A 15,242-nucleotide genomic window follows, 5' to 3' on the forward strand; every position below is an offset into this window, starting at 1 on the left:
TGTAAATATAATGTAAGGGCCCGGTCACACAGCCGTTTACGCCTTTCTCCCCGTATATACAGCGCGATTTGCCGAGCACACGTCAGTTGTGCTCGAGACTTCAAGGGGTGAACATGGATCCCCGTCACCGTAGTGACCTCGTCTTAATCCATTTTTATTTCTTGACATTTCTTTTCATTTCATAACAAGATAATAAAATAAAAATGAAAAACTATTACAATAATAACATATTGGCTTCTTCGGTGCCATAGCTTGAAATTTTGATCTTCACGGGACTGTGTCTTGAGCGGTTATGATTTCTACAGCCCGGTGTTATGCCGAGAAATACATCCCTGCCGAGATTTGCATCCCCTCGCTACTACAACCACTTTTACCTCGTTTTATCTCACTTTTAGGGAATGTAATGGCGAACATATAACCAAAACCACTTCGTCTTGCATTTGTTGGGAATGTAATACAACTTAAACCATTACGTCTTTGTTTTTTTTTTTTTTGTTTTTTGGGGGGGTTGCGTAGTAGTCGGATTTGGGCACAACACCGGCTCGGGAGCTTTTATACCCGTGGTCCACACGAGAAAATGACGCAGAAATGACGCGATGAGGAAGCGGAACAGTCGCCGGCGTCTGTTTTGCGGGCATACCACCGATGAACAGCGGGTTGGCCAATTTTGCGCATTTTCCATCGCGGGCAACCGCGGGCAAAAAAAAAAACGCAAAATTTTAGCCGTGATTCAGCCGCAAACGGCTGTGTGACCGGCCCCTAAAATGTTGAAATAATTTGTTTCCGTTTTAGGATTGTGTTCATTCTTAGAAAAAATGTTTATTTTTTAGCTTTAATAAAGTTCGAAGCCTGAAATGTGGCAAAATGATAAACAGTTCTTAGGGAGGGGGGGGCAATACTTTCACTTGTCACAGTGTTCGAAGTGTGCAACTCATACTCCAGCTTCGGCAAATGCTAACATAGCAGCTGAGTTGTCTTGAATGGCGTCCAACAATATCTTGCAACGCAAATGTTTAAATAAAGTTGGACTTCCATTTTGAACAGCGGGCGACCATTTTATTAAAGGGGAAAATATTTTGTGTTTGTTTAAATAGAGATTCCTTGTAAGACAATGTCAAACACCTACAGGGAATAAAATAGGGGTTACGTTCCAAAAGTAGCTTTTCTTCACAGTATGTTGCTCAAAAGTAATGAGGGTTGGCCCTTACAGAATATTATATGATTTTCTTCTTATTTTAATTTTTTTGTGGACCACCAGAACCTTACCCAGACCCACAACGTTGTGTGTGTTGGTCTGAGCAGTGCCATTGACGGAGTTCCTGTTTATCCAGCCTTTAATAAGCTAGCGTGAAGTTACCGCAGCTTTAATTGTAACAAGATGTGCTCAGCTTGAGTAATCCTTTTTTAACGTCAACCATCCGAACCACATATGGACGCTGAAAAATGTGAAACTCTCGCTGATGATGGGACCCCGTAGTTACTCATTTGAAACTCATACCAATTCCCATCACGCTTGCATTAAATGGGATTCCCGTAAATGCTATTGGAAGTCCGAGGTCACTTGTCTGCTCCGTATAAATCGCGGATCTTATGTTTTATGGAGGCGGACCCAGGCGCAGACACACACGCTGAGTGGTGAGCAGGGTTGGGTAGGGTTACTCTAACTGGATTACTTTCAATTACTTTTGGATTACTCCAATACCAAATATGCTAATAAAAGACAAAAGAAACTAAATATGAATAAAATTATGACTCACAACACGTGGTAAGCTTTCTCTCCTGGCTTTGATCTCCGGCAAAACTAACATAAAATGGGACAGAAACAAAATGAAAACAAATCCAAACAGCTTGCCAACATCATTTTTGCCGTTCCATATATTCCGTTACTCCCCAAGCCTGCACAAAATTTAGTAATAGTATCCATATTTAGTTTCTTTTGTCTTTTATTAGCATATTTGATATTGGAGTAATCCAAAAGTAATTGAAAGTAATCCAGTTAAAGTAACCCTGCCCAACCCTGGTGGTGAGACTATTCTGGGGGAAAATGTATTGCCCTAAAGAACGGATTACAGAGCGCAACTGATTAAATGTTGTAAATTTAAGGAAGAAACTTAAGTTTGTTTTCGTACAAACTACACAAACGAATTCTTGTCAATTTCCTATATCTGAAAAAAAAATCAACGGGGTAATGTCGAATACAGTAAAGTAACACATTGTGCTGCTCTATCCGCAGCAGTCCATATTAATTGAATTGGCATTAACATATACACAGGAGTGTGACAAAAAACATTATACATAAATGCACCAAATCTTCCAAACAAGTAATGTCGATTGATTTAATATTTTAGTGTGGCAGCAGGTGACCGATTTTTGTGTATATTTTTTCGATAGGGCCGAAAACTTTGATGTTAAATTAGGCTGTTATCAGTTCGATAACTGTCAACCTGATAATTATCCTGTACCCCCTCTTATTTAGTAACTAGTATCAGCATGTATAACAATTTTTATGTAGTCATGTGTGCCAAGGATGGGAGAGCTTAAGGTAACCGGCATGGCTCATCATGTGTACAGGTTGTTGTGATTGTACGTGCTTCTGAATTTGAGTAAGTACAGTACAATGAGTTTTCTTTTGGGATGTTTTTGTCGCATTCCTGCGTATACAGACGCTCCCCTACTCACGACCATTCGACTTACGTAAAATGGTAGATACGAACATTTTTTCAGGATGTCGAAAAATATCCGGACATTGCTGTAAGTTAGATTTTGTATTTTTTGCACCTTTTTCTGAGTAGAGGACATTACTGTAGTGCTTCTTTCTGCCAGTACGGCTCTGAGAGGTCACCCAGCATCCACACCGAAGAAAAAAATCGGGCTTCTACTTCCTGGTTCCTTTGTAAACATGGCAACATGTACCGTATTGCTAGCACGCTAAGGACTTTGGCGTTTTTATTGTTTAGTATCTCGTGCATCCATTCAAGATGGTTGGTATTAAGTGTAAAGAAGAGGCGAGCCGTTTCCTTTGAATTGAAAGTGGAATAAGAAAGCTTGATGCGGTTGAGAAAGGTCGAAACGCTTTTTTTCGGCCACTTTTTATCACGGGGGAGGATTTCTTGAAGCGCATCTTCCAAAAGTAAGTTAAACTCAACTTGATTTACCTTTATAGAGCACATAATTGTATTAAATGTTTATATTTTAGTACACAACAGTACAGGTTACTTATACAAGCCTTAAACATACTTATATAAACCTTAAACATACAAAATATTGCACTGAAGCAACTTACGAACAAATTCAACTTACGAACGATCGTCCGGAACCTCGTTCGTAAGTAGGGCAGCGTCTGTATGCGAATACCAATTTAATCAACTTTTGCTTTCAATGGCAGCGAACGTGTTAAAAACATGTTGCGATCTCTTTAAAAAATAAAAGAAGAGTAAAAACTGGTTTAAAATGACAGTTTGTTGCTTTTGATGGGCATCCAGAGAAAATCAGTCAGATATTGGAAAAAGTGAGGACAGGCGGATTCCAGCGAGCTTTGTTTTCAAACTTGTGGTTTAAAGGACATATTTTCTAGTAAAACTTCTCACGCTACTCTTCCAGGAAAAAAGAATGTTATTTGTCTGCGTTGGTCTGTGTTTTTTTGCTTTTTGTGTCGATGCATTTAAGTGCATCCTTGTGAGAGTCACCTCTTTTTGTTGGTGGTGAACCAGATATAAAAAAATAGGACGGCCAAAGCAGGGGTCTCAAATTCTGCCTGGAGGCCCATTGCGGCCCTCAGGGTGATCAGTTTGAGGATCATTACTAAATATCACAAACGAAAGAAAAAGATAAAGAAAAGGGAAAAGAGAAAAATAAAAACGAAGAAAAAAAGAAGATTATCAGTGAACACATTGAAAGAAAGAAAATACAAGCAAGAAAATACATAAGGAAAAACGAGAGACTGAAAAACAAAAGAGAAAGAAAAAAAAGAAAGGAAAATGAACAGATAAGAAGGAAAGGGGGAAATGCAAGGTTAAATAAAGAAGAAAAATAGAAAAGAAATAACAATAAATAGGAAAAAGGAAGGTTTTGGTCTTTGGTAGCAGCAAGATGACTATGTCATATCCCTCTTAGTGGGTTTCACGGTATATTAAAAAATACTTATTCCTCCACCTCTGAGTACACAAAACTTGGACATTCATATAATAGTTTATGTTATTTTTTTGCTCATTATTTCACTGATTCATTGACTTATTGATTTTCATATTAATTCTCCACATTTACATTTTTATTTTTCAATCTTATGCTGATAAAGGAATTATACAGGCGATATTTTAGAACAGTTCAATGCTTTCATCAGAACTTTTCTGTGGCGAACCTGATTTAGCACAACCTTACTTAGACCCTAACGCCAGGGCCCCCCCAAGACCATAATTTTCAGACCACTGCCTTAAAGTGAGAAAAAAAGCTTCCAAATAGTCAATTCAAGTCATTTTTATTTGTATAGCCCTTAATCTCAAAGGGCTGTACAGACTATAGACTATTATTACACCATCCCCTGATCTAAAACCTACACAAGGGTAAGGAAAAATTCAAAAACCTCACCATGAGGAAAATAAGAAACCTTGAGGTAATCCCTGTTCAAGGATGACCAAGTTGCAATGGATGTTGCATTAACAAACAATAAACAGAAACTGTGAACATGAATTATAGATCATTCATAAGCTATAGAATATAAGTGTGTTCCAAGCCGAGATTTAAACTGTTCCACTGAGATTGCAGATCGAATCTCAGAGGGCAAAAATTCCACAGCACCGGGGCCCGAATGGAGAATGTTTTCGACAGCATCAAACAGATTAGCTAAAGAAAAATTCCACCCGGTAGTGGGGACCTATCAGGGGGGGAATTAGGTTGGGGAGTGATAATAATAATATTCTGTACGAAAATAATCACAATGATTTAGTATAGATATACCAGTATGTGTTTAAGCCCTTTTGGTTAAATATTTGCAGGGTTGGGTATGGTTACTTTAACTTGATTACTTTCAATTTCTTTTGGATTACTCCAATACCAAATATGCTAATAAAAGACAAAAGAAACTAAATATGAATAAAATGACTAAATTTGGTGCAGGCTTGGGGAGTAACGGAACACATGGAATGGCAAAAATGATGTTGGCAAGCTGTTTGGATTTATTTTCATTTTCTTTCTGTCGCATTTTATGTTAGTTTTGCCGGAGATCAAAGAGATCAAAGCCAGGAGAGAAAGCTTACCGCGTGTTGTGAGTCATCATTTTATTCATATTTAGTTTCTTTTGTCTTTTATTAGCATATTTGGTATTGGAGTAATCCAAAAGTAATTGAAAGTAATCCAGTTAAAATAACCTTACCCAACCCTGAATATTTGTTAGCAAATATAACGAGTGTCATTACTGAGTCTTTTTTTTTCCATTATTTTTTTATTTATTATTATTGTTCAGCCATCAACATGATATCTACCGGAAATCATTTTTGTCACGCGAAGCTATCGACGTGACTCGTCGCCTTCGATCGGCGCCGGGTTTTTAGACCCAACTGCTGTGTTGGGAGTCATTAGCCTAGATGGTAGTGTGCCCGCTTTGAGACTGGGAGGTCGCTGGTTCGCGCCTCAGCCGAGTCATACCTAATTGGTAAAATGGCGGCGCCCTCTGTTGGCTGCGGCTGCATCGGCTCGCTACAACGGATCAGGTGTATCGACATTTCGTTCTGTGTACATTGTTACAAAGAATGACAATACAAAGGAAATTATTATTATTATTATTATTAGGTGAGCAAACCCCCCAATTCCAACCCTTATTGCCGAGCGCCAAGCAGGGAGGCAATGGGTACCAATGTTGTAAGTCGACCTCCCAGTCTCGGAGCGGGCGCCCTACCATCTAGGCTACCGAGCTGGTAGCCTGAGTCGGCTCCTTTGGTGCAAACTGCCTCGGACGCCGATTGGCTGCTGGTCTCTTTTTAAACCCCCGTCTACCTGTCAACCGTTGTCAGTCCGTCTGCAAACCTCACCTCCAGCTAGGCAAGCCTTTTCGACCCTGACTCTCTCCTTTCCTGATTCCTGTTTGATTCCCGGCTCCGACCCCTTTTTCTGAACTTGACTACGTTTTTGCTCCCCGTCCTGGCCATAGATCTGTTTTTCCCCGCTCTCGACACTGCCTTTGCCCGCCACGGGAATACCACTTCCGCATCTGAGTAACCTGCGACCTACGCATCCTGTATACTACCCTTTCCCTTCTTCCTAATAAAACGAAGAGAAACTCACGCAAGTGGGTCCTGTATTCGTTTTGGTCCTGACAAAGAGTGGAAAACATACAGAGACACTTAAGAAAACAAGTTGTAATTATAATTGTATCCATCCTTGAGCTCAACCACCATGTATTTCTTAGTCTCAAACATATAAGTGTTGTAATAAAATCATAAAAACATGGAAAATAGGTTTTACATATTTTTTTATTTTTTTTTTCCCAAAAATCATGACACCGAAATGTTGCTGCGAAAAAAGAATCACTCATGTAACAGTATTTGCTGTTCGGATAAAACAAATTGTGTTTGTCTGTTCGGATGCAGCCGCCAGTTGTGTAAAAATCTGTTTTGGATTGAAGTTTCATCAAACGGAACAATTTGGCGGACATTTTTAGACATCTCGCGAGGCTCATTTGAAAAGTTGGTGAAATGTTTTGTTGCTGGAGGTCTTCGATTTCCCTAACCTTAATCAAGCACATCTGTCATAATAACTGCTAAGCGCCAAGGATATCGAGTACAGCGGGGTAAATTTGGCTATTTAGCTATTTTCTCAATGCTCAGTGACCAAAATATTACAGTAGGGGGTATGATTGATAATTGCATGAAAAAAACTTAAATAAATATTATTTCTTTCTCATAGAAAATATACATGTTAGGACCAGAACGGAAACAGGACCCAATTGCGTAACGTTTACCACAAGTTGTATTGAAGGAAAGAGGAAGGACTGCGCCTACGATCTGGTGTTCGCTAGACGGGGAAAGCAAGTTGCTCTCACACTTGTTATCCGAACACGGGAGAGGGTCTACCGTAGCGAGCGATGGCGATGTCAGGGACGGAAAACCTGGTCGGTAGCCGGGACTGGGAGAGCAAAGCGTGGTCGGGGTCGGAAACGAGTCGTAAGCCAGGATGGGAGAGTAGACTTAGTCAGGATCAAAAATGGGTCGTAAGCCGGGACGGGAGAGCAGACATGGTCGGGATCAGAAATGGGTCTTAAGCCAGAGACAAACGGGAGCAAAAACGGGAAAGGCGGGATTCAGGGTCAAAAAAGGCTTGCCTTGTATGAACAGAGGTTTGCAGACAGACTGACAACTTGGGAATGACAGGACAGGGTTTGAATAGGGACAGGGAGCCAATCAGAGCCCACAGCAGTTGGCGCCAAATGAGCGGGCACAGATGATTCACATTGGTAATCATGACAATACAGGGTTACCAAATACTAAGACTCCTCTGTACTCTATTACTACTTGTAAATGCGTTACCATATTTTTACAATTAATAATTGTGAATAAACAAAATGGATAACAATGGTGAGAACGCCGCATCCTAACTACCAGATCACTAAAACTTGGGATGCAACGGAAATCGAGCGCGGATTGCGGTAGGGAGAGTGGCGCATCCTATCTACCAGACCACTAGGGATACAGACAATATATGAAAAGGTGTTGTTAGTTTGCATATCATTATCCCACTATTCTTAATCACAGTACCAGGTATGCTACAGAAAGGAGTAAACAGAAAGTAATTAACATTTGGTTTCACGTTTTCTAAGCTCAACTTAACCATTGTAAGCGACAAATGTTTTGAATAGGAGTGGCCATGTGTTTCAGGACGACTGAAGTATTTCCCACAATGCCTTTCTCTTCATTCAGTTCAGAATCTCAAGCTTCTTCATAAAGACTTTGCGAGTCTGCGATAGAATACGGACATGTTTAACATCCGACAATATTCCCGAGGCCTGTCCCAATAATAATATCAGAAATTTGGTTGGATGACTAAAAATAGAGTGAAGATAAGATATAACCTAATGCCTCTTCATATGTCGTTTGCTTCCCTAGTGTCCGAGTGGATATGATTTGACGTGTTCCCTGCTCCAATTTACATTCGATTTTCGTTGCTTCAAATGTTATACAATTGTGATCAGTAATCTATTTTAACTGATAAATCATTTAACAAATACTTTGTTATCTTCTGTGCAACTCTAGCCCTTAATTCCATGCACCTTGTAGTTTGGTGCGCCTTTTATATGACACAAAAAAAAATCACAAAAGATTATTTCAGAGTTCAAACAGGTACTTAAAATCCTTAAAAATGCTTGGATTTTAATGCTGTGTTTTCACAGAATTAAAAAGTGCTTGAATTTTGGGTGAATTTCGTGTAAATGCTTGAAATTGTTGCCATTTTTCTCAACAAGTCTGCTTTAAAATGATGCAGACACTGCTCTTTGTTGGCTTTACCATTGCATACATTTTCCCCTCATAATTTACTGCACCTGGCATTAATTTATACAGCAATGTTCTATGGAGCGTCATCGCCCTCTATGGGTCGTACCGAGAGGACAAACGCATGCTACACCTAAACAGAGCTCTATGAAATGTGTACTAGTGCAAGGATTAGGTATCAATTATGTATATTTATCATGGGCAATGCAAAATATGAAGGTAGTGTTTCCCGGCGACAAACTGTAATGGGAAGAAGTTACTACATATTACTCGTTTCCACCCAACACCTATATGGGGAGAGGTTTGTCTCAAAAACAAATATATTCCAGCTTTACTCAATATCTGAAATTTCTTGACATCTTGAATTGAAAAATCTTGATAAATGCAAGATTAAAAATTGCATATGTAAATCACAAGTATATTTGTGCCTCTAAAAATACATGGTTCTCACGAGGAAAAAATGGCAAATTGGCCTTAAAAGTCCTTAAAAAGTGCTTGAATTATGTCATTAAAACGTGAAAGAAAGGAGTGTGCAGCGTTCCCTCCAAGCTGCGCGCGTGCGCAATTGCGCACTGCTCGAGCAATTTGAGCACACAAGAAAATCTAGCCAGCGCACAAAAATGAGGGCTCAAAATTACTCATTAAGAAGCGACTTAAGTCAAAGTTACAGTTCATGAAGGTAAAAATACACGGGTTCCCCTGACGTTGTGTCCTAAATGCGGTATTTTGAAGTCGAGTCGAATTAGAACGAAGTTGAGTAAAGTTAGTAGAGTTTGTCGAGAACCGGCTCTTTCAGGTCCTAAACGGCTCTTCGGGTTATTTTTGCTTCTTTAATCCCAACATGACCAAATATTATGTAAAATTATGCACAAAATGACTTAAAGGGAGGGGGGAATAGAACAAAAAAGAAAAGAATACCAAAATGAAAAAGTAGTGAAAAGCTGAGAACAAAAAGAAACAAAAGGAAGAGAAAAAAATCCAGAAAAAAAAAGAAAGAAATGTAGGGGAAAAATTAAATAGAGAACAAAAAGAAAAAAGTAACAGCTTGGAAAAAATAAACACAATAAAATCTTTTTTTAAAGGAATTTTTTAAAAAGTAAAAAAAAAACACGGAAAAAGAAGAAAAAGTTTGCGTTGCATTCAAATAATTTCCAATTATATCAAGTGAATCTTGTTGCCAACATTGTACTTCCACTGAAAAATGTGATTAAGTACAGTTCTGTATCTTACAACCGACTAAATAAGCCCCCAAAAATGTTAATATTATGCGACAAAATCAGGAAATAAAAAGAAATAGATATCTTGTGAAAGAATTGTAAGAACAAACGACGTTTGTAGGCCGTACGACCTTTGCAATAGTACATGAGTCAATTCATTCAAAAGAGAAAAATAATTTTGCATTGCTGGAAACTCAGCAAAATGTAACTTGATGTCAAGTTTTGGACATGTTTGATAATTAGTTATCTTGCCACACTTGGGATTATGGTTGCTCACTGTTGTTTCAAGCGTTGCTCACCGACTTTGGAAAATTAGAAGGAACATTGGGAGTGTGCTTTATCAGCCAATGCACCTTAATTTTACCATTCATCAAACCTAGAACTAGTCCAGTATATTTTCTTCCCCCCTGCTTAATAGCAAAGGTGCTAAACGATCGAACTGATCCAATTCATGTAATGTAACCATTAACCAACAATTTTTTTTTACCCCAATTTTTGTCCACCAGGTCAAGTGTCGGGAAATCACAACACCACCTTCATTTCCAGCGGCCAAGTTGTGAACTTCAGCGGTGATGTCATTGTGGTTTACGTGGGTTCTACATCCAGCGAAAACGACGAACCGCCGCCATTGGACGACGATTTTTCCAGGCCGGTGCAAGAGCAAGCCAACCAGACCGCCTTATTTTGTCAGACGTCATCCAGGGACTCCGTTACCCAGGAGTCTTTGCGGGAAGATCCAGCGCCAGCTAAAGAATTGAAGGCATGAACGTCATTGATGAAACCAAAGCAGTAGAACACTAGTCCTGGTTTTAAGCGGGGAGGCGGAGCTTCCCCTTCCTTGGTCCAATTGCCAATCCTGAAGTTATTTCAGACTGACAACATTTCATTTGTGTTTTCGAAAGGATTATTTGACATTCAGGAAACTGAACATGGAGGACTTTTGTGGGAAATGTAGGACATTTAATCTGCCAGTGCAGGCATGTAAAACTCAGTTTGCCTTGATGGCCGGATCCAGATCGGTAGAAAAATGTCAAGACCAAATATTTAGATTTGTTTTTTTAGTACCAGGCTTTATCATTCAGCCTACCTCACATATTATAACCATGGATGAACATTGATATTTTCGAAGCACAACACATGTATTCACAAGCAATGGAACAAACAATTTTCACGCTAGTCCAAAAGTTCGACGTCCCTGCAGCAGGTGGAAATCTTTGTGCCCAGGGTTACACCACCTCGTGTTCACGTAGATAGCGAGTTCGCATCCTCTCCGCTTCCCGCAGGCTTTCGTGTCTCTGTCTAACAGCGCTGAAGCCAGGTAGCTCCGGTAGCTCCGGGCAGCTCCGGGTTGCTCAACGTTAGCGTCCGGGATGCTAGACGTGATCCACGTTTCCGTAAAACACTGCAAACTGCACTCCATGTACACTTTGATGTTTTTCACCAGCACAGCCAGTTTGTCGGTCTTATTTGGTAGAGAGTTCACATTTACCATGATTACAGACAGTACCGAAGACGTATAACGCCACTAGCCGCTTAGCCAGAATAGGGCCCCCTCATCACGCCGGCACGAGAATTCTTCAGGGCAAGGAGCTGATTCCTCGAATAAACGCATTTTTGTGCGTGAAAACCCATAACGATAGGATAGAAAGTAATCCAAAGTAGTTGTCAATTGGGACGAAAAACACTCAAGATAGAAGCGTCGCTTTGATCTAGCAGTGAGAAGGAGCATTTCACTTGTATTTATTAAACAAAAAATCATAACGGCAGTAGCTCAGGAGGTAGAGTGCTCGTCTTGGGATCAAGGGATCCCAGTTCGAATCCCGTCTTGTCCTTGTTACATGTTGAAGTGTCCTTGGGTAAGACACTGAACCTCTAATACCCCCAATAAGCAGGTTAGCGCCTTACATGGCTGCAAGGCCGCTATTGGGAAATGTGGAGCACATTGTAAAGCGCTTTGGGAAGTCATTGACTTGAAAAGCACTATATAAATGCAGATCATTTCATTTAATTTCATTTCATTTCATTTCATAACTTCTGATACAAATGAGCCAGAAACTAGCTTAATTCCTTGACATACTCATGAAATATACAGATGGCTGGATTAAATAATCAGATCCAAAGTTTAACATGCCTGTACTTGTGGTATTTAAGGTGACGTGACGACTTGTTGAAGAAAAAAAACCCTCACATTTCTAAGAGTTACTTCAGAAGTGTTTTTAATGGGTAGAATAAAGAGACATGTCCAGTTTTGGTACGAATCTTTTTTTTTTTGTATTTTTCTTTTTCATACTGCATTATTAGTGCAGTTTCTCTTGGAAAATGCTATGCATTTGATACGCTATTCTTATTCTGAGTATGTTTAAACATGCAGCCTTTGTCAAAATGGACAGTGTGTATTATTTAGCACCTCCAAGTGGTAAAGAAAAGGTAATTCGTTAAAAAAACATTTATTTAAATCATGAAGTATGTTATAAACATGCTTTGTTTAAAATGATCGCAGGTCAAGAAATTTAAATTTATTATAGATACTATGAACCTCACATAAAGGGGTACCCTAAAACCTCAAAATGGCTGGGCAAAAAACAAGTAAATTGGTGCGGTTTGGCGAGTATTCTTCCTTGTGTTTTTTACGATACGTTTTCAGTTGCACTGACCCGCACAGTGACATTTGGTCAAATAAAACACACTGTCCCTTTAAAGAAAATGAATTTGTGTTTGTAAAGAACGGTGTACTGCATTTACTTAGGTCGTTTATTTTTTTTCAAGAGTATTTTTGTATTGTTTTTAATGTTCCTTTTTATTGGATTTGTGGGTTCCTAATCTTAAAAAAAATGTTTTTTTATTTTTCAAAATATATTTTGAAAAAATTTGGGAAGATATAACTGGAGCTGGAGGTTCTGGAGTTTTTCTGTGTTTACTTTATTTCCAATAAATTAATTACAGACTCACAAATACCCGAAATTCCACACGATACTGCAATCATGAAAGTAGCTGTCATAAAGTATTAATGCACTGCTCAAAACGAAAAAAAAATAAAATAAAACAATCGCCAGGTCAAAAGGACAAATTTCCTGAAAAACAGTAAATAATAGGAGAAATGAGGAAAATGTTAGCAAAAATTGTAAAAACAGAACCTAAGATAATCAGAAAAACAGTGTTAACAGTTTAGTAGACACTCAAAATAAGGAGAAAAGACAACAATGGGTTTTGAACTTGCAAGGAGAACAGGGAAAGCCAAAACCTTAGATAAGATATTTAAACCTGCTCTAAAGGCCTTCCCCTCAGACGTTCTTTTTATTAAATTTACTAGGTTACAAAAAACAAATCCGCCCTAATGGGTGTGAAATTCCAAGCAACATGATTGGCCGATATTCACAGTGATGTAAAAAGTGCACAATAGTCCAAACAATAGTGTGCAATAATAGTCGAAATAACAGAGTGGAATCCTATGCAATCTCTTTTGCAGGTGTTAAATACTAAAAACAGAACATTGGGAAAACATTTCCAAAAAAACAAAACAAAAAATAGATTTCATCAGAATGAAAAAAAAAAAATATTACAACATTGAAAAAAAAAACAGCCCTACCCACTAAAGTGAAAATTCTCTTTTATTTTTTTCGCCCCTCAGGTGAATGCAGTACACTATCACAATGAAGAATTTGTTTGAAACAAATGCTAAAAGTATTGTTTATATTTCTTTTTTACTACAAAAAAGTATATTGTATATGTGAAGAATGAAGCCATCTATGTTTGCAGCAGGGACAATCGTAATCATTGTTACGGGTGATGAAATGAAACATTTTGCCTGAAATGATGGCTGACGCCCATCGTGTGTCGTGTGGCTTCTTTTTGCTATTCCGGGACTGGCAAATGACTAGCAGGGGCACATTTAGCGCGGGCAAATATTTTGGTAGGCTGTTAAATTATACGTTTTTGAGGATTTTGAGCAGCTGCGGTGCGCTGGCTAGCATCGCAAAGGGGACCACATGAGAGAACAGCTGGGCTGCTTTCATGCGTGACACTATAATGCTGCACCCTCGTATAATGAAGGTAATTGTGGGAAAACTTCAGAATTCTTATTATGTAAAGAAAATACAGTATATGAAAGTCAAGGTCCAGGATGAGCTCAATTCATTATTGTATCATAAGCCAGGAACCTTATTTTTTTTTTTAGTAGCACGTTATTGGTTGCATTACACAATACAGTGACACCTAGTGGTTGAATATTACACAGTGTCCATTGAAATGTTTTTCATGATTACTGATGTGACTCAGCTCTTTTGGCGCCAACTGCCGCGGATTCTGATTGGCTCCCTGTCAGTATTTGAACCCAGTCCTGTCTGTCCCCTGTTGTCAGTCCGTCAGCAGACCTCAGTGAACACTTGGCAAGCCTTTTTCGACCCGGACTCCCACCTGTCCCATTTTTTGCTCTAGTCTTTCTCCGGCTTCGACACGTTTTGATCCTGACCATGCCTGCTCTCTCGTCTCGGCTTACAACCTCTTTTTATCCCCGTCTACGTCTACTCTCCCGTTCTGGCTTACGACTCGTTTCCGACCCCGACCACGCATTGCTCTCCCAGAGTGACCTGTTTTTTTCCGTCCCTGACACCGCCATCCCTCGCTACGGAAGATCCACTTCCGCGTTCGGAGCACCATCCGAGTACAAGAACGACTTGCTTCCCGGGTCCAGCGAATACCGGATCGTCGGCGCAGCCCTTTCTCTTTCCTCCAATAAAACTTGTGAGAAACGTAACGCAATTGGGTCCTGTTTCCGTTCTGGTCCTGACAATGTTATTCGTTTTCTGGATGACTTATCTTCACTAGGGTTGCCGAGATTGTGGGAGTAACCTGGAATGTCCAGGTAAAACCTATACAGTCCAGTGGGCTGGAATTAAACAAGGGACTAACCAGTCTTTCACCGTGCCACTACTTCTACTTACGCTTATAACTAACTTTTCTGGAACCAGTTCAAATGGGCATAAAATGCAGAAAAAGGCAATAAAACACATTAAAATGGGATGTGGTCCCCTTACATTTCAATCAGGACTGCCATGATTGACTAAACAAGAAAAAGAGATCGGGCATGAGGAATACACTGTGTGGCAATGCCTATTTGTGTTTATTTTGTTTATGTGCATTTTGACCTTTTGCACTCGTGTGACTTAACCACGTGTCGGCACCATGACGGACGGCAATAAACCATAGTAAACATGACGCCCTGTGGGTGAGGCCAGTAGACAGGGGACCATAACGACAAAAAATCTTCATTATTCAACACCATCGGCAATGATTAGGCAAACGAATATTGTGCAGCTGTCGGATGAGGGGGGTCACCATGTTGGAAAGCACAAAGAGCTCTATTTAGAGAAACTGATGATAGCATCAGACGTGCTAGCTACCGACCCATTCCTCATTTTCCTGACATATTCATATATCTAAAAAAGTAATAAAAATATAAATATTGCATTTAATCATAGTTAATATTTCAGTGTCTGACATGCAGTCAGGCGAGGCAATGGAGACTGTGCCTCGCCTGGCATCACGGAAA

General features: G+C 39.5%; 1 protein-coding gene across 1 annotated transcript in view; it reads left to right on the forward strand.

Annotated features, from left to right (window-relative positions):
- The window catches only part of tnfrsf11a (tumor necrosis factor receptor superfamily, member 11a, NFKB activator), a 45,410-nt gene extending 34,950 nt beyond the window's left edge, over nt 1-10,460 (forward strand). The window contains exon 10 of the mRNA XM_088322324.1: nt 10,201-10,460. Coding sequence (XP_088178450.1) covers nt 10,201-10,460 — 260 coding nt within the window. The remainder of the gene's footprint in view (nt 1-10,200) is intronic.
- The last annotated feature ends 4,782 nt before the right edge of the window (nt 10,461-15,242 follow it).

The sequence above is a fragment of the Urocampus carinirostris genome, chromosome 18 (assembly GCF_059441175.1).
Source record: "Urocampus carinirostris isolate Australia breed hairy pipefish chromosome 18, RoL_Ucar_1.0, whole genome shotgun sequence".
Classification (NCBI taxonomy): domain Eukaryota; kingdom Metazoa; phylum Chordata; class Actinopteri; order Syngnathiformes; family Syngnathidae; genus Urocampus; species Urocampus carinirostris.